We start from the raw sequence: 27,286 nt of genomic DNA on the forward strand, positions 1-27,286 counted from the left end.
GCCCACCCGTCAGGTGCCACGCTGGCCAATCGGCGCGTGCCCGCGTGCTGACTAGGACGAGCCGGTGCGCTGCTGTCCTAACCGGCCCGGTCGCACCAGCTCCAGCCCGGCCGCACCATTCCCCTCCCCCTCCTCCTCCTCGCTCGTTTCCTCCATCACCGCCGACCGCGTCCCAACAGCCGGCCGGCCGCCGCACCGCCCCGCCGTCGCCATGGTTTTGGAGGACGAAAGCAGCGACGACCATTCTAGCCCCCCGTACATGCATTCTTCCTCCACAGACGGTCTCAACGAGGTCAGTACAGGGTTAGGGTTAGGGTTTCATATTTGGGATTTCTTGATTTGGTTGATTTCGCTAGGTTTTGATTTGGCCATTGTCTTTGTGCGAGCTTCTGCAGGTTCCTTTCACCATTGAAGATCCAGATTACAAGGGGCTTGAGCTGGATGTGATGTCTCCATGTGAGAAGCACGGCATGGCATCTGAGAGGCTTGTTGCCTTTGAAGGAACAGACACAGGCAGGAGGTTTTTAGCATGTGCACAGCCGGTATGTATTGTAGGATTGTAGGCATACTGATTTTTTTTCTTACTTGGTCAGTGCCATATTGAACTCTGTTTGCTGGAGTACTCTGCTTGGTGTCAACATTTTGATTCATAGTGGTTAGAGTAGCTTATTTAGGTCAAGCATGAGTATATTTTGCATTAGAACAATGGCTGAACCTAGTCAGTCAGCTACTCAAGTGGTTGCTCCTCTTGTTAAATTTAGTGGTCTGATGCTAAATTTAGACATTCTTTTTGGCAACTGCAGTGATTTTGTGTAATTACTTGCTGTATGAACTGTTTTGTTGTTGTTATTGTTTTTGCAGGAAGGTAGCAATTGTGGCTTTGTTGAATGGGTTGATCACCAGTGGCCCCCAACAATGCAGAATGCATTGTTGAAGCTATGGGCAATGGTTGAAGATGCCAAAAGTGCTAGGGTGAATGACAATCTTGAGAATTCTTTCACTATCCACCATCTGACAGAAGAGAAGAACAAGCTGGAGGCCAACTATGACAAGCTAGTCCAAGATGTGCATGAGCTGATGAACTTCCAGGAAGATAAGGTGGTGGATTTCAGGCATCTGCAGTCTGCCATTACATATCAGCAGGAGGTAAGAAAAGAACTGACTGATGATATGAAGGCAAAGATGGCAACTGAGATGGCAAAGAAAGATGCAGAGACCCAGCAACTTACTCAGAAGTATGAGGTGCTGCTCAACCTGACAAGAGCTCAAGCAACAGTCATTCAGAACTTGAAGTTGAACAAAATGAAAGAGAAGCAAGTGCTTACTGAAGCTAGTATGAATTTGGAGCTGAAGAATGCAGAGCTAACTAAGTGTCAGGAGAAGCTCACCCAAGAGAAGCTAGAGTTGAAGCTTCAGGTTGCTGATCTGCTTAAGGGAAATAAAAAGCATATTGAAGAGAAGTGGCAGTTAGAGTTTCAGAATGAAAAGTTGAAGGAGAAGTTCAGGGGGATTCAAGCCATCTTGGAGAAGTGAAGAAGATGAAATGAGATTAGTGGCATTGCTGACCTTTTGGGAATGATGGTTGTGTAATGACCTAGCATCTAGGAACTAATGTTGTGTACTGTATGCTTGTACTAATGGTGAACTATGGCTGTGTATGTATGTAGTAGTTATGCTATTCATCCTTTTGTGAGAAAAGGATGAACTATGCATTTGAAGTGGAACTCCTCTATGTATTGTGAACAATGGTTATGTATTGCTATGTATGGATCAGTTTCTTATTATGTATGGTTATGTATTGCTATGGTTATGCTGATTATGTAGATTGTACATTATGACAATGTTGCAGCAAACCAGACAGTACATTGCAATAAAAGAGGAACAAGACTCACTAAATCTCATTGCATCAGAAGATAACTTCACTGATCCATTACAACTTGATCCATTACAACTTGGCTACAACTGAAGCAACTAACTAACTTAATATCTTGCCTGCAACTAAGCCAAGCACAAATATAGTGAAAAGAAACAACACATTGTGAAATTTGGCCCTAATCCCTGCAATCTCTGCATTCTTCTCTCTGAGTTGAGTTTGCAGAGACAGAAACATGGCCTCCCTTGTGCCATCATCTTCACTTGGAGTCAGGATTGGAAATTGATCTTCAGATCTAGCAACAGTTGCACCTTTAAGCCTCCATACTTCATCACGCAGATCCCCAATGAGCTCACTCCAGAATGTGGGCAATGGATCATCATGCCATTGCACAAATCCACAGCCACCGTGCTATTAAGATACACAAGCAAATTCACCATGCTGCCAAAAATTATTGCACAGAAGAAAGAGGAAGAAAATTAGGGAAAAAACAGCACTCACCATAGCATCCACGCAGCTGTAGTACCTCCTACCAGGGTTCTGCCTGCTCCAGGAGATCCATCTTGGCGCCTTCCTCGGAGTTGAACAGTGGCACATCACCGGAGGCTCGTATGCCATTGGGTTCTCGCGGTAGCGCACCGGCGAGCGCGACTCCTCCCCCCTCCTTCCTGCAGCTCGACGAAATCCGGGAGCGGACCCGGCACTGGATGACCACGACATCTCCGCCGCCGGCCCCAGTCAGCGCCTCTGAGATTTCTCCTTGGCTGCGCGGATGAACCCTAGTTTCGTCCCCACACTCCTCTGAGATCTTGTGCTGTCACACTTTAATAGTAGGAAAGGTGGATGGCCCACATGTCAGAATCCCCAAATGTGGTACTGCATGTTATGTGATGCCCCAATATTGGTACTGACATGCAACAGCTAGCAGCAGAATTGGTACTGATTTGTCACAATTATCTGCAAATGTGGTACTGATTTGTCACAATCAACTCACATTACCAGCATCCAGTAGCAAGTTCAGATAACCAACTAAAGTTCAACATTCAGATAATCACCTAAAGTTCAACCACATATCCATCCAGTTCAACATTACAAGCATCAAGTTCAACATTACTAGAGTACTCCACCAGTACTCCACCTCAAGTATCAAGTTTAACCAAAATAACACCACAATATTTCACATTACATGGCTCCTCCACCTCCCATGCTAGCAGTAAAGTAGGACATCCATCCAGTGTGTGTGCCATCAGTAGGAATGTCAGCATATTGCCTTGGGGCAATGAATGGCATTGGAGCACCTCTTCCAGCTCTTCCTCTGCCTCTTCCAGCTCTTCCAGATGGTGGTGGTGTAGTAGAAGTAGCAGCTCCTCTTCCTCTTCCAGATGGTGGTGTTGTAGTAGAAGTAGTAGCTCCTCTTCCTCTGCCAGCTCCTCTTCCTCTGCCAGATGGTGGTGTTGTAGTAGAAGTAGCACCAGCTCCTCTGCCAGCTCCTCTGCCAGCTCCTCTGCCAGCTCCTCTTCTTCCAGATGATGGTGGTGTAGGAGCAGAAGCAGCAGGTCTTGGTTGTCTTCCAGATGATGGTGGTGTAGGAGCATTAGCCTTGCAAAGAAAAGGAAACGGTTAATAATGCTAGAAAGAAATGTACAAGAAAGAAAACATTAGTATATTTGAAGGTGAAAAATTATTACCACATGCTTATTCTTCCTCAAAGCTAGCTCAGGCTTCAACTGTTTAAGACAGTTTGTGTACCTATGCCCTTGGAGACCACAATTGCCACATGTTATGGTCCCCATTCTTGAAGTTTCTTTTGGCTTTGGTACTTCAAATTTGCCCTTGATCCTCTTTTCTTTCCTTCTTCCTCTCTTGATTTTGAATGCAGGTGGTTCTATGTCTGGACCAGGGGTCCTTGTCCAATCATGCTCACCAGGCACAGGAAAGATCATTGGTTCATAAGCTGCAGCATAAAAATCTTTCTTGAAGAATTTGCTGACATAATCCTCTGGTTTCCTTTTAGCCTTGTTTATTGCAGAGATGGCATGGTTGCAAGGTATGCCACTAAGGTCCCACTTCCTGCATCCACAAGTCTCAAGTTCCAGGTTGACAGCATGTGTTTGCTGCCCACTTGTAACTTGCCATAAGTTGACCCCTGCCTGTATTGGCTTGCAGTATCTGGCCCTCTCCTTCTCAATCTCTAGCTTCTCACTGTAATGAGGTGTTATCTCCCATCTTGCTTCCTTTACACTCTCTCTCTTCATGTGCCACCTCACCATCTGCTTATCTTTTATCCCATCACACATTGTCCTTATAGGTTTTCTCCTAACATCTAGAATGTACTTGTTGAACACCTCTGACAAGTTGTTCACTACCAAGTCAGTCTTGCAGTTTGTGTCAAATGCATGCCTTGCCCATGTTTTTTTTGGTATTGCAGTAAGCCACTCCCAAGCTTCCTCACTTTCAGCTCTAAGATCATTCATTGCAATATTAAATTTGTGTTCATTGTAGGCATAGCTAGCATTATCCATGCACTTCTTAAGATCTTCACCCCTAAACCCAGCATTTTGGAAATTTGCATATAAATGTCTAAGGCAGAATCTTTGGTTGCAACTTGGAAACACAGCATTCACTGCATTCAATAACCCCTGACACAAACAATTTAACAAGTCTAAGCTACAAACAATTTGAAAATCTAAGCTAATGCAAACACTTGTTCAAAACAGAATGAAATATGCAAACACATACCTTTTGTCTATCTGACATTATAGTATAAGTTCCAAACTTGCCCACTTCTCCCCCTAGGCAAATTTTCAGTTGGTGTAGAAACCAACACCAACTAAGTGTGTCCTCTTGACCAACTATGCCAAATGCCAGTGGATATATGTTGTTGTTGCCATCTCTACCAGTGGCAGCAAGTAGTTGAGCACCTGTAGTGAGCTTAATGAAGCATCCATCAACACCTGCATAATCAACATTTCCAAGTGAGATACAATATGGAGTACTCTACAATATGTAAATGGTTCACACAAGGTTCAAGAACTAACCAATGAAAGGCCTACACCCATTGAGAAACCCCTCCCTTGCTCCATTAAGGCAAAAAAACATGGCATGGAATCTTGGGCCTGGGTGGGGTATTTTTGCATTAGGTACTGGAGTAACAGTAGTGACTATTACTCTACTCCCAGGGTTTGTGTCCATGACAGTCTGAGCATAGTCTTTAAGCCTAGGATATTGCTTCCTGTGATCTCCTAACACAGCATCAATAGCTATGTTCTTTGCCCTATATGCCATGCACTTGGGCACATCTACACCATATTTTTCATTGCATGCATCAATTATAGTCTGAATACCAGTAGTTATATCAGATCTAAAGAGATGCTCATATTTCTGTGCTAGCCACTTAGCACTAACCCTGGTGGTCTCAGTGGTACTAGGGCAAGTGTGCTCTAGTCTCATCTTCTTAATTACAAATGTTTTCTCCCCTTTTATAACTGCTGCCACCATTAAGAACTGGCATTTTTTATCTGTACACTCAACAATTATCCTCTGATCTGAATTCCTGTGATACCTGAAATTCCTGGCCTGGGTGATGTGCAAATTCAACAAAGCTTCTCTGAATTGATGCTGATCCCTAAAACACAACTTCATACACAGTTGCTCATGTGGTTGCTCCATTTTCTCATTGTACCACTTCCTAGGAGGCCTTTTCTTTGCCCTACTCTTCCTTTTCTTTTGTAGGACAAAAGAGAGTGGCTGAAAACCATCATCATCACTCTCCCTCAACAACCCCTCCTCTTCTTCATCTGATGATGGTCTGAAATCAGGTTCAACCTCTGGTAGCTCACTACAATGTGACCTAGTGGTTGGGCCTCTTCTAACTGGCAGCTTCTGCTTCTTCTTTACAGGTTCAACTATAGTTTCTTCTTCTTGTTCAAAAGTCCTATCTTCCTCTACCTCAAATGGGTCCTCAACTTCAGTGTCACCCTCATAATGCAGCATTTCTTCCTCTTCTGATTGATCATCATCTGATTCTTCCTCTTGTACTTCTAGCTCTCTCTGCCTCTTTCCCTCTTCCACCTCTACATCTTCTTCATCAACCATGTAATTAGGGTAACTTCCAATTTGACCATCCTCATCAGAGGAATCACTGTCCTCATAAGCCTCAAATCCTTGATATCCCTCTTCTTCTTCTTCCAAACTGCTTTCAACTTGTTAGTTGCATTTCTGCTTTCTTGTGTGCAAACACCAGCAGGAGCAACAGGGTGATGTGTGCTACATTGACTCTCAAAGACTACTCCTTCCTGATCAACAGCTAAGATAGGAGGCTCACTCAGATCATAAACAACAGGCTCTTGGTACACCACAGTGGACAAGTCTGGCTTTTCAAAATGCTGCCTCTCAAAATCAGTATCAGGGGGTGGACAAGCCCTGACTAGCAAATTAAGCACCAATTTGTCCTGGATCTTCCTCTTTATCATCTGTAATTCTGCATGACTGTCTACCAAATCCAGCCCTTTCTCTCCTAAAGATGGATTTTCAATGTGAAACAAACAATCATATGCATTAAATCCTTGGGTTTCCATCACTGCAACCAAATTCAGATAAGTAATATCTGAACCACACAGCTTCATCTCCAATGGTTCTCTTGCATCAAAATGGATCCTTACTTGCCAAATGTCTTCATCCAAACTACAGAAAAAATTAAATTTCATTTATTCATTATAATTACTCTTAATTTGGAGAGCAACAGTACAGTACATTACAATTTAAAGTAACCTGTAAGTCTATTATTTACTAATTTAGCACAAAAGCAAATTTTGGAGAGCAACAGTAAAGTACAAAACAGCTTAAATTACAGTACCAGACAGTACAGAACAATTTGGAGAGCCACAGTAATTGAACTAAATTGAGAGTGCAATACACTATGTTACTAGGTTAGTCTAGTCACTTCAATTGGATAAAACCTAATCCCCAACTAGATAAAGCAGAAGATGAACAAACCCTAAAAATGCCCAATTGGATGAATCAGAGGAGTAGGACAAGGGTACTTACAGCACGCCGCCAAGTCCATGCGTCAACTCATGGCTGCTGCTAGGGTTCGCCACCCACTGATGCGCCAACCGCAACCGCTGCTCCATGGTGAGTAACATCGACTCCTCGTCGTCGGTCGAGTACGCGGAGCTGGACTCGTCGCCGCCATCCCCGTCGACGCCAACCGTTCCGCTAGGAGGCCAGAACGGCATCTCTCCCGGACGCCCCGCCGTGGACGCCCTCGCCGCCGACTGGCGGAATCGCCGACGCCATGGACTAGGGTTCGAGCGAGGAGGAGGAGGGGGAGGGGAATGGTGCGGCCGGGCTGGAGCTGGTGCGACCGGGCCGGTTAGGACAGCAGCGCACCGGCTCGTCCTAGTCAGCACGCGGGCACGCGCCGATTGGCCAGCGTGGCACCTGACGGGTGGGCCCGACCTGTCGGATCGAGAGTCAATACGTATAAATACGCGTTTTAGTCCAATTTGCAAAAATTTGGACCAATGTTGGTACTGACACGCAAAAATTAGCAATCGTGGTACCAATCTGCATGTGATGCCTGAATTGTGGTACTTCTGTGCAATTAACTCCAAGCATCGATGCAGCGAACGCTGTCTGTTGCGTGTGCGTCAACCAACAATGTCTTCTTCTTCCTCCTGGCCGCGGCCAATGTCTCGTGCGTCGTGTGCATGCCAAGTTTACGATCCTGTACTGGGAACCTACGTGCCGCGCGCATCGTCCAGCTCCACCTTCCTCGGCTTAGCGCTGGAGGAGATCAAAGTCATGGCCTGCGTCGGAGCCACGGCGGCCGTGTGCTACGGGGCGTGGAGGTACTACAGGTACAAGACCTGCCTGCGCACCTACGGCCGGGACATGACGGCCTTGGCCAGCAAACAGCGCGACCCGGTGGAGCCCGTGCGCCGCGATGACAAGCAGGTCGACCCGGTGCCGGTGGTGCGCCGCGATGACGAACGAAATTCCGGCCACAACGCCGCCTACTACCGGGACATGAGTCAGAAGGCGGTCACGGCCGGCGAGGCTGACCCGGTGGTCGGCCGCACGACGAGATCGACCGCGTCGTCCGCATCCTCTGCCGCCGGACCAAGAACTGCGCCGCGCTTGTCGGCGCCGCTGGGGTCGGCAAGACGGCCATCGCCGAGGGCCTCGCGCAGCGCATCGCCGAGGGGAAGGTGCCCAAGCAGCTCGCCGGCGCACGCCTGGTGGAGGTCGACCTCGCGGCCATGGTGTCAGGGACCAGTTGGCGTGGCATGTTCGAGGAGCGCATGAAGAACGTGATTAACTCCGCCGAGGCGTCCAACGGCAAGATCATCCTCTTCATCGATGAGATGCACACGCTCATCGGCGCCGGCGACTACCAGCGCCGAAACGACGCCGCCAACATGCTCAAGCCTGCGTTGGCCCGTGGCCGCATCCGCTGCGTGGGCGCCACCACGTTCGATGAGTACCGGAAGCACATCGAGAAGGACCCCGCCCTCGAGCGGAGGTTCCAGAAGGTGCACGTCGACGAGCCGAGCGAGCAGGCCACCATTGGCATCCTCCGTGGTCTAAAGCAGCGCTACGAAGAGCACCATAGTCTGGAAATTCAGGATGCTGCAATTGTTGCCGCTGCACAGCTCGCTGGCCGTTATGTCACCGGTCGACAATTTCCTGACAAGGGAATTGATCTCATTGACGAGGCTTGCACAAGCCTAGAGGGGAGTGAAATGATTGTTGGTCCGGATCACATTGCACAGGTAGCCATACTTCTTAAAATTTATATATATGTCCATTATTTTGACAGATATATGCCTGTGTCACGTGTATTTCAATTTGTTTTACTAGCACAAATACCCGTGCGTTGCAACGGGAGATAAAAAACCTCACTTCACTAACCCAATGGCTCAAGACTTCCTCCTCTCCCCATGGCCCATCACCAGACATGACATCATCAAGAAACTCCTTGAAATCCTCCACACTACTACACCAGAAACAAAATAAATATTAGGAGCGCTGTCCAAAGATCCCCCATCTTTGGCTAATATAACAGAGAAAAGAGCGGAGTTTGTGTCGCACACAGTTCCAAGTCCCGACTCCTTGTACTTTGGTGACAGGCGCTAGTGGGTCGAGCTGAAAAATAAGAGTGAAATTTTTTTTGTTCGTAGAAAAATATAGCATATGACCAAAAAATAATGAAAAGTTTCTATTGTGATTTAGACATAGTTATTTTTGCATGTGTTATTGCAATATTTTGCTCCTGAGTTAAACAATTCTGATACGTCAAATATTAGTATCACAGTATCATATTAGTATCATGTATGCCCCGTGGTGATTCCACATTTACATCACTTCACTTTTTTAACCATACTTCATGTAGGGTTTTTGATTAATCCGAAAAGTCACTTTGGAGCACGGGCACATTGTAGTCATTTTTAGAAACATATTTTTATCCAAGAAGTATAAAAATGTAGTATATTTGTGTGAATTTTCGTCAAATTTCATGTTTGTATGTGAAAGATCAAAAGGAAGACAATTACGTGCAAAAAAAACAAATTGTTTTTGCTGGATTTTTTCTTTTTAATTTATTGAAATTTGGTATGTACTTGGATTTTCATATTTGTCAGGTTTATTATCTTCTTCTACTTTTTTTTGTGGCGACGTTGCTCTAGTCGCGCACATACATTTGTCCCTACTTTTATGGATGTGCAGACACATTTTTCCTAGCAAATATTGGGCGTACAGAAGCACTTTTTTAACTTTAGTGGTTTTTTGAGACAATCCAATTAGCTTTAATTAACAGCCATCCATGAGGTGGCTGCGCAGCTTTTTTTTTTTTGAGAACATGGTGGCTGCTCAGCTGGGCCAAGGAGGCTGGGCTTGGGCGCGAGCGCTGTGCTGGGCCTTGAAGGGTCACGCGGCCCACACGAGCGAGCAGCAGAGGCTGTCGTGTCATTCTCCTCGAACGAGGGCAGAGGCTAGATGTGGCCTGCGGCGGCGCTCGAGGCAAACTCCGACAGGGACGGCAAGGGGCCGTGCAGATCTAGCGTAGGAGTGGCGGGGATGGGTTGCCCGCGGCCGGATCTCGCCGGATCCGAGCACGGACGACTCGTGGCGGCGGCTGTGGAGCTCCTGGCGTCCTGGACAGAGAGAGAGATGAAGAAGAAGGAAGGGAGAGAGAGAGAGAGATGAAGAAGAAGGAATGGAGAGAGAGAGATGCGCTGCTCATCCGCTGGTCCGGCCAGGGTCCGGTCACCGGCGGCGAGGCGAGGTGGAGGAGGTCCGACCGGCACGGTCGGGTGGCGGGGTACTGGCGTAGCTCGGGCTCGGATGAATTTCCCAAGGCCCGATATGGGTCTCAGCGGGCTGCAGATTCGCCCCGAAGGAGCAGTGCGAAACGTTTTTTTTATTAATTTACTGGACTGCGGGTTCAATTACTCAGAATTGTAAGTGCTTTTTTGCAAAAAAGGCGCGACGGTGAATCCGGTGACCCAATCCGTGCTTTATTATTAGGAAGAGATTGTATATATTCAAGGTTGTGAGCCGATGGACAGGCATTCCTATAGCTACACTTGATCAAGAGGAGAAGGTCAAGTTAGTCCATTTAGCACACAGATTGCATGAGCGAGTAGTTGGACAGTATGAGGCTGTCAATTTGGTTGCAGATGCGGTGTTGTGTTCTAGGGCCGGTCTTGATCATCCTGGTCAACCAATAGGCTCCTTCTTATTTGTGGGTCCGACTGGTGTTGGAAAGACAGAGCTTGCAAAAGCTCTCGCCGAGCAGCTATTCGACGACGAGAAGATGTTGATTCGCTTTGACATGTCTGAATATGTTAGCCCCGGATCTGTCCTGTGTCTCATTGGAGCACCACCAAGGTTTGGTTTGTTTCTACTGTGTGTTTTTTGAACATTCAAATAGCATGTTTTAATTTGTTTGTAGTGCTAATTTCAGTTGCTTATGTAATATCATTTAATTTACAGCTATTATGGCTACGAAGAAGGTGGGCAACTAACTGAGAAAGTTAGGAGACAGCCATACAGTGTCATTCTTTTCGATGAGGTGGAAAAGGCGCACCACTCGGTATTGAATGTTTTGCTCCAGCTGCTTGATGATGGCGTATTGACCGATGGTAAAGGCCGGAATGTGGATTTCAAGAACACAGTCATCATTATGACATCAAATGTCGGAGCGGAGCACATAACACCAAGAATAGCGGGAGAAAACGTGAAGGGAACTGCACGAGACCTTCTCATGAAACAAGTTTGTGACTGATAAATATCCCTGATATAATTAAGGCTCTGTTTGGAGAACCGCCACTGCACAACTCCACTCCCGGAGCGCGTGGAGTTACTTTTTAAATTGACGGAGCGCCTGTTTCCTAGCTCCGCAGCTCCCGGGATTTCGCGGAGCTGGTGGAACTCCGAACATGGTCTAAGTCTCATCGCTGATTCACTCATCGTATGTGTTTGTTGATGTAGGTTCGGGAATACTTCAAGCCGGAACTTCTCAACAGACTAAGTGAGGTCGTGGTATTCGAGCCACTTTTGCAGCACGAACTAAAGGAGGTCGTGAGCATCCAAATGAAGAGTATCATTGCTAGAGTAGCTCGCAAGGACGTCTCTTTGGTTTTTAGCGATGATGTGCCGGAAGTTATTTTGTCAGAGTCATATGACCAAGTGAGTACTTAATATTGTTTCCAAAATAATGGTATCATCAAACTCATTTGAGCCAAGTAATAATGAACCTGACTTGGCAATAACTAATCATATTTTTTAATTTGTCACAGATGTACGGCGCTAGACCCATAAAGAGGTGGGTGCAGAAGAATATCATGATAAGTATCTCCAAGATGTTGGTCAAAGGAGAAGCTGACAAAGGATCGACGATCTTCATCGACGCTGCCATTGACTGGAAAGGATTGGAGTTTCGAGTGGTGAACAAGAACAATAATGTAGATGCAGGGGGCAAGAGGAACACCTATGATTGATTAACGCTTTGAAAAAGAACGGCGTAAGCACAGCTTGATTTGAATGATTCTGTGTGTATATCTTGCAACTTCCGTTTAATTCCGTCCGAACCATGCATTTGTGCAAGTCAGTAGCAGGGTGTGTTCTTTCGAATTGATGCATGGCACCGTTGCTGCATTGCCTTTGCTTATGGATGTTGTTGTTGCATGCATTGTTCTATTCTCTATGAATGTCAACACAGAACATCTTTGTATAATTCATCCTTAAATAACCCCATTCTCACATCGATGAATTCAACTTGACTCTCGTATCGGTCTGTCATATTGTCTGTTTTAAATGCTCTGCGAATCAGGGATGTGAAAATGGAACATCACGACCAGTGCAACTTCCTTCTGAAGAAAGTGAAAGTTGTAGTTACAGTAGTTATACTTTTTCTAAAGAAATCTCACCACTTTATTGATTGATAACAATGTTCATAGGTACCAGTATCACATCATGAGGATTGCTCAACCAAACATGTGTACCTATGCCTAAATTATAGGCAAATTTAGCGATGGACAAAAGAACACAAAGTAAAACTAGTTCTACGATTCTTTATTTCATGTACAATAGCCGAGTGAGAACCTACTGTCCCATCGTTTATATCATTCACCATTCCTAGGCAGTCTGAAGTCACCTTCAATCTTTGTACATGTAGCTTGGTTTGAGCGTTTTGCCTCTGTGGTCACTACAGCTGGTTTTTCGCTCAATGCTCATTCTAGCGTTGTTTGTCCACCTTTCTATTCGTGGTCGCACTTTCTTCTTCTATATGTTGATGACATGATCATCACTAGCGATGATTCTAAGTACATTGCGTTTGTCAATGCTCGTCTTAGTGAGCACTTTCTTATGTATGATCTTGGTCCTCTTCGTTACTTTCTTGGGATTGAGGTTTCGTCCACCTCGAATGGCTTTTTTATTTCCCAAGAAAAATATATCCAGAATCTTCTTGCTCGTGTGGCTTTTAATGATGACCGCACTGTTGAGACTCCTATGGCGCTCAGTGTTAACCTTTGTGCTTCTGACGGTGAGCTCTTTTCTGATCCGACGCGTTATCGTCGCCTTATTGGGACTCTTGTCTATCTTGCTGTCACTCATCCAGATATCTTCTATCATGTCCATATTCCGAATCAGTTTGTTTCTGCTCCCACTTCAGTTCACTATAGTCATCTTCTTCATGTTCTATGATATATTCGTGTCACGATCTCTCATCGTCTTTTCCTCCCTTCCAGCTCGTTACAGTTCTAGGCCTATTCGGATGCTGTGTGGGCTAGTGATCCTTCGGATCATCGTTCACTTTTTGCTTACTGTGTTTTTCTTGGTGATTCTCTCATTGAATGGAAGACGAAGAAACAAACTGCAGTTTCCAGTTCAAGTGTGGGGGCCGAGTTAAGAGTTATGGCTCTTCAGACGGCAGAGATGACTTGATTATGATGGTTACCGGAGGATTTTTGGTGTTTCTATTACTACACCTATCACCCTCTTGTCCGACAGTACAAGTGCTATCAGTATTGCACGGAACCCCATGAAGCATGAGCTTACCAAGCATATTAGTGCCAATGCTTCTTATGTGCGTGCCGCTGTGCAGCATCATGTTGTTATTCTTCATTATTTGCCTTCTAAGTTACAGTAAGCGGAAGGCCCAGACTAGAACGCAACATCGATTTCACCTTTCCAAACTCAGTGTCATGGATTCACCATGAGTTTGAGGGGGGTGTTAGAGTTATATTGATGATGGTCTTTACCTTTTTGTATTCTAACCTTTTGGCTTCCTCTTATACATCATATATATGTTCGCATTGGCCCCCTAGTAATACAAGTTCCATATTTTGATGAGAGCACAAACTCGGACGCGCCGCTGATTTGGCCCGATCTTTTACGATACAATAACCTTCAATATCCATCCATGAAAAATACTCCCAACTACACAAGCAGTATGTGTAACTTGAAGTAGGGGTAACGACGACCAACGGACAATCTTTTGGCACACGAGGAACCTCCTGTCAAAGTAGACGAAACCAGCGTGCAACCCGTCCCAAACGGCGGACCTCAAGCCAAGTGCAACTTTCACGCAAAAAATTCACACAATATAAATAACAACGAACCTGAAGAGGGCCACTTCATAGTCTATACATGACGCTGTCTAAACTCCAAAATGTCCTCCCTTTTTACATGACGCCTTGTGGCTTCTATAGCCAACTCAAACTTGGCCGAAGGCCCTCACGCACGCACACCAAAATGTCTAGAAACAGGACACCTTTTACAACTAGGAATTACCAAAAAAAACACAACTAAATTCTTGTACGATGTAGCTTTGATTGGTTAACTACGGTGGACCTCAGCCAAGATCGCGGAGGGAAAGAAATAGCTTCTTCCAGCAAACTCCTTTCTCACAGAATATGGCAGCTGCTGATTTTATGCCTCCAATTCAGCGTTGATCCCCCAAGCGAATAATTTTCCTGTGTGTGCACGATGCCATACCTTTTTCTAGATGAATCTCCACAGCTCACGTGAGGAAGGAAGAATATATACTTTGGATGTACGTGCCTGTTTTGGACTCCTTGTACATGCATGCGTCCATCTAGCTTGATTTTCTCCCGGTCCAAGCCAAAGCCATATGAAAACTTCATGTTAAACCATCAATTGTGTCAGCATGCGTGCATGTTATATTAACCAGCGCATACTTATACTTGCCGGCGTAACTCGGCCGTAAATATGTTCCAGCATATAGTATACATCCTTAACAATAGTTAACGAAGTCCCCTCAAAAAAAAACAATAGTTAACGAAGTAACGTTAACTTGATCCTGACCAGCGGCTTGTACTTTGTCATTGTCAATACGAACAGATACAAAGTTGGTCATTCCAACAGGTCCTCCCGCTAGTGCCAGCGCATCCCTGCATGCGTATATTTCCAATACACAACGGCAACATACCAGTAGATCTGGACATACAATTTGAGCACTCCATCAGATGAGGCTAGCCAGCGCTAGGAAACCTTCATGTATTGCTTGTCTCCTCACATACCAAATCGACCGAAGGGGCACAACCATCCTCGTAAACGTGTTGTGCTCGAGGGTCTCGTTTAGTTCAAATAACCAATTCTTCGCTCGTGATTCTTTTGCATTGGTTTTCTTCACTTTTAATTTTGTTTTTTGTTTTCTTTGTTTCTTGTTCGGTTTTTGTTGGTTTTCTTTGTTTATTGGTCCGTTTTCATCTCATTCCTTTTTGTTCACCACATGTTAACTTTTTCCAGTACACAATGTACATTTTTGTGTACACAAGAAACATATTTTTATTCACGTTGGACATCTTTTAAAAACACGGTGCATATTTATTATGAAATCATGTTTTAAACATTATTTAGAATACATAGTCAATATTTTTAAATATGCATTGAGCATTTTTTGGGGGTAATAAACGGTTATTTAGAACTAAGAGAACAATAATTTTACATGGTCTAAATATTTTTAAATTAAAAGGAAATTTTTTAAACACATGAATATTTCTTCAAAACTTACATACATTTTCTTAATATGAAAATATATATTTTAACTTATGCAAACTTTTTAAATTTTGTATAACAATTTTTTCAATGTCAAACACATTAATTAGAAATGAGATAATATTTCTTTAAAATGTCACCTAAATTTTATTATATGGTACGAAAAAATTATACTACACAAAAGAAATTTCATTGTATACACATTTGTCCAAAATTTCACATACATTTTTTTGAAAAGCAGGAACAGTTTTTCATTGTTAGCAACATTTTTAGAAGCTATGAACATTTTTTAATTGCAATAACTTTTCTATACTGCTGTTAATTTTTTTCAAATTCATTGTTTTAAATTTTTCAAAGTAAATTTAAGCTTTGGAGAGCTAGATTGGTCGTGTGTGCATCAGCGTCGATGAGGACATGCGGTGAGTTGGGCGGGCGAAGAGGTGGGTGGACCAAGACAAAAACCATTTGCTTTCGCCTTCGATGTTATATAAGGGTCAACTAAGTCTTTTTTTTTGCGGGTCTAGGGTCAGCTAAGTCTTGTAGCACAATATAGAGTGGGAGGCCGGTGGTGGCGGTGAGACTAATATGGGAAATAAAATTAATATCATTTACCGTTTGACCCCAACATTCTAAGTATTGTATAAGACTAAGTTTTTTTACGAGTAAAACCTCTGATCTATTCATTAAACATCATGGCGATACAAGAGCTAGGCGTAAAACTAATATGAGAAGTAATAAAAATTGCATCCATGTTCGTAAAACCATCTAGCGACGACTACATGCACTGGAGCGAGCAGAAGGCGCGCCGTCTTCATTGCCCCTCCCTCGCCGGAGAAGGGAAACCCTTGTTGTAGTAGATGTCGGGGAGTCGTCGTGCTAAGGCCCCAAAGGACTAGCACACGAGAACAATAACCGTCATCGATGAAGTGAATCATAGATCAGACGGGTCCAACCTGTACCCTACATTACTCCGGAAACAATTGCTATGCTTTTTTTTAATGTTTCTATGCTTTCTTATTTTTGTCCTCTTCTCATTTGAAAATTTATGGAAGCTTCTTTTTGCGGGGAAAATTTATGGAGTTCCCAATCTGATTTGGAACCTCCATTTATCTATTAAACCAAAATACATTAAAACTATGAAAATTGTGGGTGTCAGGTTTTAGAGTACCAAAACTAAAATACTCCAATAGTTGAGAGATAAGAAATAGACATTTTCCTATTTGGAATGTACTCGCATCACATCGACATACCATTTTCTTCCAAAAACTCCTCCATATAGTAGTACACGAAACAATATTGGATGGTAGACATGCACCATTCGTAGCCCCTCTCCCACGTCAGCCCAAATTAATCAAGTCTCCTATCTATCGCGCTCGCCGTCGTCCAGCTCCTCCTCCCTTCTCTCCTCAGCGGCCGGCGAGAGAAACATGTCTAGCCTAATGCAGACCATGGTCGTCTCCGGAGTAGCGACGGCCGTGTGCTGCGCGGCGTGGAGCTTCTACAACTACTGGACCTCCCTGTCCCTGGACACCTACGGCAAGGACATGACGGCCGCCGCCAGCAGGGCCGACCCCGTGGTGGGCCGCGACGACGAGATCGACCGCCTCGTCCGCATCCTCTGCCGCCGGACCAAGAACTGCGCCGCGGGGGTGGGCAAGACGGCCATCGCGGAGGGCCTCGCACAGCGCATCGCCGCCGGGAAGGTGCCCAGGCAGCTCGCCGGCGCGCGCCTCGTGGAAGTTGACCTCGCGGCCATGGTGGCCGGCCGGGACGCAGTGGCGCGGCATGTTCGAGGAGCGCATGAAGGCCGTCATCAGGCGGGCCGAGGCCTCCGGCGGCAAGATCATCCTCTTCATCGACGAGATGCACACGCTCATCGGCGCCGGCGACTACCAGCGCCGGAACGACGCCGCCAACATGCTCAAGCCAGCGTTGGCCCGTGGCCGCATCCGCTGCATCGGCGCCACCACGTTCGACGAGTACCGGAAGCACATAGAGAAGGACACCGCGCTCGAGCGGCGGTTCCAGAAGGTGCACGTTGAGCAGCCGACCACACAGGCTACAGCCACCATCCTGCAGGGGATCAGGCAGCGGTATCAGAACCACTATGGCCTGGAAATCCAGGATGCTGCTGTTGATGCCGCCGTGCACCTCGCTGACCGCTATATCACCGGTGAGACAAGCTTATAGAATTTTACAAGCTTGGTTTTCCGGCGTAAGATTTACCTTTGAGCAAAACTAATGGGTTTCATTCATGCCGTAGGTCGTCAATTTCCTGATAAGGCAATTGATCTAATAGACGAGGCTTGCACCTCCGTCGAGCGGAAAGCAAAAGCAATTATTGGCCCGGATCTTATGGCATGGGTAAGGGATGTGTGCTTGTCACGCCATTTTCAACAAATTTTGTTATTGAAGATAGGAGTTAAGACGTTAAGCTCATGTTGTTATTTGAAGGTGGTAAGCCGGTGGATCGGGATTCCTTTAACTCAGGCTGATCAAGATGAGAAGGTCAAGTTAATGCACTTAGCAGACAGATTGCATGAGAGAGTAGTAGGTCAGAATGAGGCGGTCGATTTGGTTGCAGATGACGTGTTGTGTTCCAGGGTTGGCCTTGCTCGAGGTGGCCAACCGGTGGGCTCCTTCCTCTTTCTAGGCTCAACTGGTGTTGGAAAGACAGAACTTGCAAAAGCTCTCGCCGAGCAGTTATTTGGCAGCGAAAAGATGTTGGTTCGCTTCGACATGTCAGAATATAGTTGTTCATCCTCGGTGATGCGTCTCACTGGAGCACCCCCAAGGTTTAGTCATAATATATGAGCTCTCATACGTTACATTATATATATACTTTTATTTAGTTTTACTAATGGGAGTGTTTCTTTCACGGCATCACAAAGCTATCATGGTTACCATGACGGTGGACAACTGACGGAGAAAATCAGAAGACGCCCATACTCTGTTATTCTTTTCGATGAGGTGGAGAAGGCAGATTACTCGGTGCTGAATGTTTTCCTTCAACTACTTGATGATGGTGTGCTGACTGACGGTAAAGGCCAGAACGTAGATTTCAAAAATACAGTCATTGTTATGACCTCGAATCTAGGGGCAGAGCACCTAACAGGAGGAAACGCGACGAAAGGGGCACATGAACTCCTCATGAAACAGGTATGTGAGTGAAACATAAATAGCCCTATAAAACCAAGCCATTTGCTGATCCAGTGTCATGTATGTTTGTAGGTTCGGAAATACTTCAAGCCTGAATTCCTCAACAGACTGAGCGAGATTGTGATATTTGAGCCGCTTTCGCACCACCAGCTGAAGGAGATTGTGAATATCCAGATGAAGGACGCCATTGCTAGAGTAGCCAGCAAGGGCATCTCTCTAGTTTTAAGGGACGCCGCATTGGATGTTATTTTGTCGGAATCACATGACCCAATAAGTATATTGCATCTTCTTCCAGTGAATCGTACCATGCGGCTCAGTCTCTGAAATAGCGAACTTTTTTCATGTACATATTGGGTGGTAATATATAACCACATATACTTTGTGTCATGCAGATGTACGGTGCGAGGCCTATAAAGAGGTGGGTCGAGAAGAATGTAATCACGGTTATCTGCAAGATGCTGGTCAGTGGGGAAGCTGATGAAGGCTCGACGATCTCAGTTGACGCTGACAACGACAACAAGGGGTTGAAGTACCAAGTTGCGTAGAAGGAAAGCGCAGCAGACTCGGTTTGAACTTTGAAGCAGGAAAAACATGCAGCTATCCTGAAACTAATTCAGACGCACGCATTCATCACAGGATGACTGTTCTTTTTCTTTCTATTTGTGTGTGTAAGATAGCTTTTGGTAGCTTTGTTTCTGATGAAGTTGCAAGACGAAGCAGACACCATACATGAATCTGTAGAGATGAAGGGCTCAATCTCGCAATATCATACTCAAATGCAAGCAGAGAAAGTTGTGGTAATCATGCTAATCGATCAAGAGTATGTAGGCACCATAGATAACAAGTCGCACAATGTTTTCCCTAGCTTCAAGAGAATCTGCAAATAGATACCACTGCCAATCTAAATTGGCAATCACAAAAGAGGGATATGTTGCTGCTACTTATTCAAAATCGTCCAGGAGTTAAAAATATTCCACGCCAGCGATTCACAAATCTCCGTACTGAACTAAAAACAACGGCGATACCTTATACCACAAATTCTCACAAGTATTAGCTACAGGAAAAAGGACTCGATAGCTCAGCCAGGTTCAAGAGCACGAATGCGGGCAAAACAGTAGCTTCCATCACAAGTTCTTGAACGCGGACTCGTTGGGGAGCTTAGGCGTGAGCCTCTCCAGCAAGGCCTTGTTGGGGAAGTGGTCGGCGTCGACGAAGTAGAAGTTCCCGTCGGCCCTGAAGGTGACGAAAGGCCGGTTAGTCTCTGCGGGCCTGATGTCAGCAAACTTGATCGTCTTCTTCAGGGGTGTAGCCAGCCATGACATTATCTCCGCCTCGAAGCTATCTGAACCCTGCCTCCATCTCAGCTTGTGGATGTAGGGGCTCACGAACCAGTGCAGGGCTGCGGTTGTTGTGGCACTGAGGAAGATCACGGTGGATGCGACTCCTCCCTTGAGGATCACATTCATGTCGGGCGAAGTCATGAACGTTATGACAGGGCCTAGCGACACAGAGAGGCAGCAGGTGGACAGGGACAGAAGCTTCACTTTCTTGATGGTTGATGATATCGGTCCCTGATAAACCAGTCCATCATCTTTGTCCTCCTCCTTGATCTGCTTGGATTTGGGCCCAATGCTTATCTTGCCGCCACTGGGGTCAGTTTCTTTCACAGCAGTGGCTTGAGAAGCCCATCTTGTCTGGCTGTACAGAGAAGCCATTGAGCCAAAGCTGTTCCCTTTTGCAAGAGGGTTAGGCCTGCATGTTGAGAAATGCCTCCATGTTGCAGATCCAGGAACCTGAAAATCTGGCAAAGCAAAGGGCAATGAGCTATCCAACGGATACATGCAAGACAGTACATGCAAGACAGTACAAGATTCACTTTGGTTATCCAACAGATGCACTTTGACACAGTAAACCTGTTATAGCTACTTGCTTTTCATCTTCAATTCAGGGCGCTACACATCTCAAGGCAACACATAAGGGGAAATGGCACATGCCATAATTTCAAGACATTTTTCTTTTGACAAAATAATTTCAAGACATTCACACACATGTTCGTACAAGCACTTCAAAACAGTAGAATATTTACTAGCTGTGTTTGCCAAACTGCAACTATGTGATAGTGAACAACATAAGAGGTGCTCCTGCTCAGGGCCTAAACAACTTACTACTCACCAGTTCTCAGGTTATACACAACCCAGTGGCCCATAATGCACCAACCAGTCAGATAACAGCAGCAGTTCAGCACTGATACAGTGCTCCAGCTAGCAAACCAAACAAGGAAATCAATTACCACACCAACAGAAGCATACCATCAGTCCTGTGACCTCCATCGTGTTTCCTAACACACGCAAATACAACGGCATACATGTTGTGATGATAGACCAGTAAAAGGGGAAATTGCATGTTAGCCACGCCATAGCGATATAGGTGGTTCTGCTCGTGCGCAGCATCTGTAAAGAAAGAAGAGTGGACTACTAGATCGCAGATTTTCCTTGTGAGCTCCAACCGGCGTAAGCACAGTAACACCAATGTGTGTGGGGGGGCAAGGCGCAGTTGTCGGTAAAATGAAGGACAGGGTGCTGTTCCTAACCACCTCAGATCGCATGCCCTTGTAACAATTTAACCAACCTACACCAGCAATTCTCAGTTTACAGAAGATCAATTAGGCGGGCCGGATGACACCAGCAGCTCAGCGCCCACTGGCGAGAATCACTAATTGTAACACCTAATCAAACCAGGGGGCTGACCACTCCGCAGCAGAATCGCGTCACACGTCTCACCAAATCGTCTCAGGTCGAAGCTACACAGCACCATGCGGATCAAATCTACTACTAGTCATTATCACACCGGGGACGGCCACGGGGGGAGGAGGCGGTGGGTGGGGGGGAACCTGAGACGGCGCGCGGGGGCGCGGAGCAGTGGCGGAGGAGGATCCCGCGGAGGGAGGACGCCGACGCGGATCGCAGCCTCGCCGTCGCCATGGGAGATTTAGCTAGCTAGGGTTTGCGCGGCGAGAAGAGTCGTCCGTGGGGAGTGGTGGTGTTCTGGAAGCAGGGGAAATGAGAATGACGACGCTCTGGCCAGGCCTGGGCTCAACTTTTTTTTTTTTGAGAAAAAGGCCTGGGCTGAACTGAGCCTGGCTATATGGGCTATGAACGGCAAGCAGGCAGCCGGCTCCTTACCGGGTCTGAGAGCCTGGCTATATGGGCTGTCAGCTGGGCTGGTAGCAGGCCAAGTCTGAGAGAGAGCCCAGCACGACATGAAGCCGGTTCCTTGCCGGGTCCGGACCCTACTTGGACTCTGGTTTTCTTTTGCTGGCCTACTCTCTATCTCTCACCCGGATCTCCTCGACGCGCCGCGCCGGAACCCTAGCCGCCCACCGCCGGTGAGATCCCCGCGCCCTCAGCCTAGCTACCAACTTCAAATCCAAGCCTTCTCCATCCACCCCCCCTCCCCCCGCCTGACCCGGTTCCGCCTCGCGGTGCCGGGATGAGCAGCCACCGCAAGAACTTCCGCCGCCGCGCGGACGACGACGACGACGGGGGCAAGGCCGAGGAGGCCGGCCCCGCGAGCAGGCCCGCCGCCAAGGCCCAGCCCCCGCCCAAGCCCAGGCCGCAGGGCGCCAGCCGCCTCAGCTTCGCCGACGACGAGGAGGACGAGGACGACGCCGAGGAGGGGCCCTTCGCGCAGCAGCGGAGCCGCCGCCCGTCCGCCTCGGTGCGCCAGGCGCGCACGGCCTCCCCGGCCGCGGCGGCCCTCCACCGCGTCACGCCCGCCAGGGACCGGGCCCGGAGCTCGCCGGCCGTCGCCGCCGCGGCTCCCGCGCCCAAGCCGTCCAACTTCCAGAGCCATGCTGGCGAGTACACCCCCGAGCGCCTCCGGGAGCTCCAGAAGAACGCGCGCCCGCTCCCTGGGAGCCTCATGCGGGCTCCGGCGCCGCCTCCTCCCCCTCCTCCGGCGGCGGCTGAGTCCCGGCACCAGCGGCTGGCTGGAGCTGCGGCCAGCACCTCGTCTGGTCCCACCGCTGCCGGTAAAGCAGCTCCGGCGGAGCCAGTGGTTGTTCTCAAAGGTCTGGTGAAACCTATGGCACAGGCCAGCATTGGGCCACGGAGACCATTGCCGAACGAGGTTGAAGATAATGTTTCTGAAGAGGAGGCCGAGGATGATGGAGAAGATGAGGACAAAGGGCCACTGATACCTGATAAGGCGACTATCGAAGCCATCCGGGCAAAGCGGCAGCAACTGCAACAGCCGAGGCATGCGGCGCCTGATTTCATCTCCCTTGATGGTGGCGGTGTGCTCAGCAGCAGGAGGGACGCGGCTGGCGGGTCCAGCGATGAAGAGGACAATGAGATGGAGGGTAGGATTGCCATGTACTCTGAGAAGACGAGTGATGGCCAGAGGAGCTCAAAAGGAGTGTTTCAGGGGATCAATAATAGGGGCCCTGCTGCCAGTTTGGGGGCTATGAAAGATAGGTTTATGGAGGTTGAGGATGATGAGGTTGATGACGAGGAGGAGGAAGAAAGGAAGTGGGAGGAAGCGCAGGTCAAAAAGGCGCTTGGTAATAGGATGGACGATTCTTCTGCTCAGAGAGCAACGAACGGTGTTTCGGCTGCGAGGCAGCAGGTTCAGCCGCAGCCGTCTGGGTACTCGGGGGGTCCTCATTATCAGCCCTCCTTTAGCGGGGTTGTGCCTGGGGCATCTGTTTTTGCATCGGGTAGTGCAGAGTTCTTGTCCATCTCTCAGCAAGCTGATGTAGCAAGCAAAGCCCTGCAGGAGAACATCAGAAAGCTCAAGGAAAGCCACAAGACAACAGTTGATTCTTTAGCGAGGACCGACACACATCTAAATGAAGCCCTTTCAGAGATTTCCAGCCTGGAGGGTGGCTTGCAGGATGCAGAGAAGAAGTTTGTGTATATGCAGGAGCTCCGGAACTATATTTCTGTCATGTGTGATTTCTTGAATGATAAGGCATTCTTCATAGAGGAGCTGGAGGAGCACATGCAGAAATTGCATGAAAATCGGGCACTGGCTGTTTCAGAGAGGCGGGCTGCCGACTTTGCTGATGAATCAGGTGTGATTGAAGCTGCGGTGAGTGCAGCAATATCTGTTCTTAGCAAAGGACCGAGCTCAGCTAATCTGTCTGCTGCATCGCATGCTGCACAAGCAGCAGCAACTGCTGCCAGGGAAAGCGCTAACCTACCACCGGAGCTGGATGAGTTTGGCAGAGATATCAATCTCCAGAAGCGTATGGATCTTAAGCGAAGGGAAGAGAACAGGAGGCGAAGAAAAGCTCGGTCCGAATCCAAAAGATTGTCTTCTGCACGAAAGAGTGCTACTGAGCACATTGAAGGTGAGCTAAGCACTGATGAGAGTGACACCGACACCAGTGCTTATCTGTCCAGCCGTGATGAGTTGCTCAAGACTGCTGATGCTGTATTCAGTGATGCTGCAGAGGAATACTCGAGCCTTACAATTGTCAAGGACAAGTTTGAAGGCTGGAAAACACAATATCCTTTGGCCTACCGAGATGCTCATGTGTCACTAAGTGTGCCATCTGTGTTTACCCCGTATGTGAGGCTGGAGCTTCTGAATTGGGATCCTCTCCATGAAACAACTAGTTTCTTTGACATGCAGTGGACTAACGTTCTTGTGGGTTATGGAGTGCAAGATGAAGACAGTGCTGACCCTAATGATCTAGATCTGAACCTCATTCAAGTTCTAGCGGAAAAGGTAGCCCTTCCTGTCCTGCACCACCGTATTAAGCACTGCTGGGACATTTTGAGCACGCAAAGAACACAACATGCTGTAGATGCAACTTTTATGGTGATTAACTATGTGCCGGTAACAAGCAAGGCTTTGCATCAACTGCTGGCGACGGTGTGTAGTCGTCTGACTGAGGCAATTGCTGACGTGTCAGTACCAGCCTGGGGATCAATGCTGACAAGGACTGTGCCAGGTGCTGCTGAGTATGCTGCATACAGATTCGGAGTGGCCACACGGCTGCTTAAAAATGTGTGTCTGTGGAAAAAGGTCCTTGCAGTAGATGCCCTGGAGAAACTTGCTCTAGAAGAGCTATTGATAGGAAAGATTCTTCCTCATATGAAAAGTATCATTCTGGAAGTCCATGATGCGGTCACAAGGGCCGAAAGGATAGCCGCATCACTTTCAGGAGTCTGGTCTTCACCAAACAAGAAGCTGGAGCCTTTCACAGATTTCGTGTTGGAACTATCAAACAAGCTCAAGAGTAGACACATTTCAGGCGTTAGTGAAGAAGAGATACGTGGGCTGGCTCGTCGTTTGAAGAACATATTGGTGGCGCTGAACGAGTACGATAAGGCTAGAAATATTTTGAAGACCTTCCAAATCAGAGAAGCTCTCTAGCTAGTTGTTCCCTTGACATAGAACAAGAATTCCATTTTTGTTTGAAGGCGGCAAGCAGGTTCGATATCCTTTTGGTTCACGGGAATGTTGTAATGTCTAATTATCTCTGTACATCAAATGATCATGAGTACCTAGTCCAATCTTACAGTTACATGCATGTTGGTGCAATTTTCATGGTGCTTCTGGATTTCAGGAATCATTGTCTTTCTCAGTAATGGCCAACGTCAGTTAACTGACTGATAAGGCATATATATGTCCAGCACTTTTCTGCATTACATTATTATTACTGGACATCTTTCATGCAAGCTTGCTTTTGTGTGTTATGAAGTTTTGGACCATTCTGATAAGAGTTTGGCTTTGGCTCATGCCAGTCAACTTACATTCCTTGATATAGTTTGATAAGCCAGCTTGGTAAAATAGATCGGACTTTCAGACATGAGCTGTGGGTCCTAGTCCTAGCATTTATGGAAATGGCTTTATGTTTAGTCCAGGTCTGGGGAAGTGGGGCATGCAAAATACACAATTCTTGGAGTTGATTATCCGATGCCTGGTTTCCCAAAGATGTTGACTATCATCAATTCTCATCTTCTGTTAGGCACATGTTTGCTGTTTCCCCACTGATAATAAAAAGATACCGCAACAAGCTTCTCCTCACATCTGATGTTGAATGATGTTTTTTCTTGTGTGCCGCTGACCCAGGAGCAGTTTGCAGTGGCCACCAGCAACCCTGTGTGCCTGCCTGTTTTGCTGCTGGCAGCCTGATGATATTCTCCCACGCCACACTTGTGACTCTGTTAATTCCTGCATTGCATACAAGACCATGCATGGCATCCTGCTACCGCTGAATACAGTTCTTGTGAATCAAAGATGATACTAAAGGGCTAGAAATGCATCTTGAAGACCTTCCGAAACAGAGAAGCTTGCTAGCTAGTTTTTCCTTGACATGGTACATGAATTGCATTTGGTTCCGAATCCGTTTCAATCTAGAGATTCGATGTTCTGATTACTCGTTAGGGTTTGGTTCTTTAGGCACTGATGTCTCACAGACTCAATGTCTTGTGTGACCATTGATGGTGACGCGAGTCGTGCCCACCTTGAGCCCTAGCAGGTTGCGCCTCTATCAAGCGACGTAAACGAAAGATGGGGACGAGGAGGCAATTTGGGAGGAACTCGACGAACAATTGGGACAGCAGGGTGGTAGGGATTTTGGGGGTGGGAATTTTCATGACATGGTGTACTACACAGTGTATTTGAAGTTAGGAGTGTTTGGCATCGACAAGGATAATAGTCTGGAGTTCTGTTGGGCCATTTCAGGTCACCGCAGCCTTGAATCTCTCACGGTGCATTCAGCAGAAAGAGATCTATATGACTGCCTGCAAGGCATAGTAATCTCACCTCCAGAAAATCTCCGGAGCCTGAAGCTGCACGGCTGGCTGAGAAAATTGCCAAAATGGATCATTGTGCTCCGGAATCTTGTGAAGATCAAGCTAGAATACACCGAGGTACATTTTCCAGAGCGGGCTATTCACAAGCCTCTTGGTACTCAGAGTTAGTTTGAGAGCGAAGTGGAAGTGGAAGTGGAAGTGGAAGTGGAGTCATTTGTGTTCGAGGAAACATCAATGCCGAAACTTGAGGTGCTCTCCCCGCAAAAAAAAAAAAAAAAAAAAAAAAAAAAAACCTTGAGGTGCTCAGCCTGCGACTAACCGGTTGTCTTGTAAAACCGGCTTTTCTGGACTGGAATTGCTCCCAAGCATCAAGGAAGTAGTACATCTTTGTGTCCTGGTTTCCCCAATGTTTATTATCGTAATCAAGGTAAATATGGCTGAAGAAGAAGCCCTCGACGACCCCAGCAGCTCCGCCGCCGTCACCGTCCTGTACCGCGCCTGTGAACCACTCCCCGTCACCGTCCTTGGCGCGGAAGAAGCACACAGTTGTAGCGGACGCTCCTGCCCGCGTCCCGCGAGTAGTAGCGCGCCTTGGCCTCCACCGGCTCCTCGTGGAACCGCCGCACCGCCGCCAGCATCCCCGCCATGGCCGCCGTGCGCCACCACCTGGAAGAGGCCCACGGTCTCGGCCGCCTCCCTCCGCGCGGCGGCCGGAGAGGTCGATGACGGGGATGGCGACGCGGTTCGACACGGCGTGCGGGGCGAGGGCGTCGGGGTGGTGGTGGAAGATTGGCGTCGAGGACGAAGCTCCTGCCGCCGGCGCTGTGTCCCTGGGTGGCCATTCCTTGGTGAGGATGCTGAGGGCGAGGCAGGAGGATCAGATCTGATCTGTAACCAAGATGAAGAAATGTTAGGCACGAGGATTGATTCCTCACATCTTTTCAAGCCACGCAGATAA

General features: G+C 47.2%; 4 protein-coding genes and 1 pseudogene across 4 annotated transcripts; 3 read left to right on the top strand and 2 right to left on the bottom strand.

Annotated features, from left to right (window-relative positions):
• Positions 1–4,880: 4,880 nt before the first annotated feature.
• LOC123087523 (uncharacterized) lies at positions 4,881–7,110 on the bottom strand. The gene is made up of 2 exons (XM_044509554.1): positions 6,920–7,110; positions 4,881–6,556 (listed from the first exon to the last, which is right to left on the bottom strand). The coding sequence occupies exons 1-2, from the start codon at positions 7,108–7,110 to the stop codon at positions 5,947–5,949; spliced, it is 801 nt and encodes a 266-aa protein (XP_044365489.1). The 3' UTR covers positions 4,881–5,946.
• Positions 7,111–7,564: 454 nt separating this feature from the next.
• On the top strand, positions 7,565–11,877 carry LOC123084055 (chaperone protein ClpB1-like). Its single transcript, XM_044505856.1, has 6 exons — positions 7,565–7,831; positions 7,963–8,649; positions 10,425–10,765; positions 10,871–11,150; positions 11,369–11,566; positions 11,677–11,877. Exons 1-6 carry the CDS (start codon positions 7,565–7,567, stop codon positions 11,875–11,877), a joined length of 1,974 nt encoding a protein of 657 aa, XP_044361791.1.
• A 4,971-nt stretch (positions 11,878–16,848) lies between these two features.
• On the top strand, positions 16,849–19,131 carry LOC123084057 (chaperone protein ClpB1-like; annotated as a pseudogene).
• Positions 19,132–19,477: 346 nt separating this feature from the next.
• On the bottom strand, positions 19,478–21,670 carry LOC123087525 (uncharacterized). The gene is made up of 2 exons (XM_044509556.1): positions 21,450–21,670; positions 19,478–20,360 (listed from the first exon to the last, which is right to left on the bottom strand). Exons 1-2 carry the CDS (start codon positions 21,538–21,540, stop codon positions 19,684–19,686), a joined length of 768 nt encoding a protein of 255 aa, XP_044365491.1. The 5' UTR covers positions 21,541–21,670; the 3' UTR covers positions 19,478–19,683.
• A 177-nt stretch (positions 21,671–21,847) lies between these two features.
• LOC123087524 (transcriptional repressor ILP1) lies at positions 21,848–25,117 on the top strand. Its single transcript, XM_044509555.1, has one exon. It carries the CDS (start codon positions 22,049–22,051, stop codon positions 24,941–24,943), a length of 2,895 nt encoding a protein of 964 aa, XP_044365490.1. The 5' UTR covers positions 21,848–22,048; the 3' UTR covers positions 24,944–25,117.
• The last annotated feature ends 2,169 nt before the right edge of the window (positions 25,118–27,286 follow it).

The sequence above is a fragment of the Triticum aestivum genome, chromosome 4A, assembly GCF_018294505.1.
Source record: "Triticum aestivum cultivar Chinese Spring chromosome 4A, IWGSC CS RefSeq v2.1, whole genome shotgun sequence".
Classification (NCBI taxonomy): domain Eukaryota; kingdom Viridiplantae; phylum Streptophyta; class Magnoliopsida; order Poales; family Poaceae; genus Triticum; species Triticum aestivum.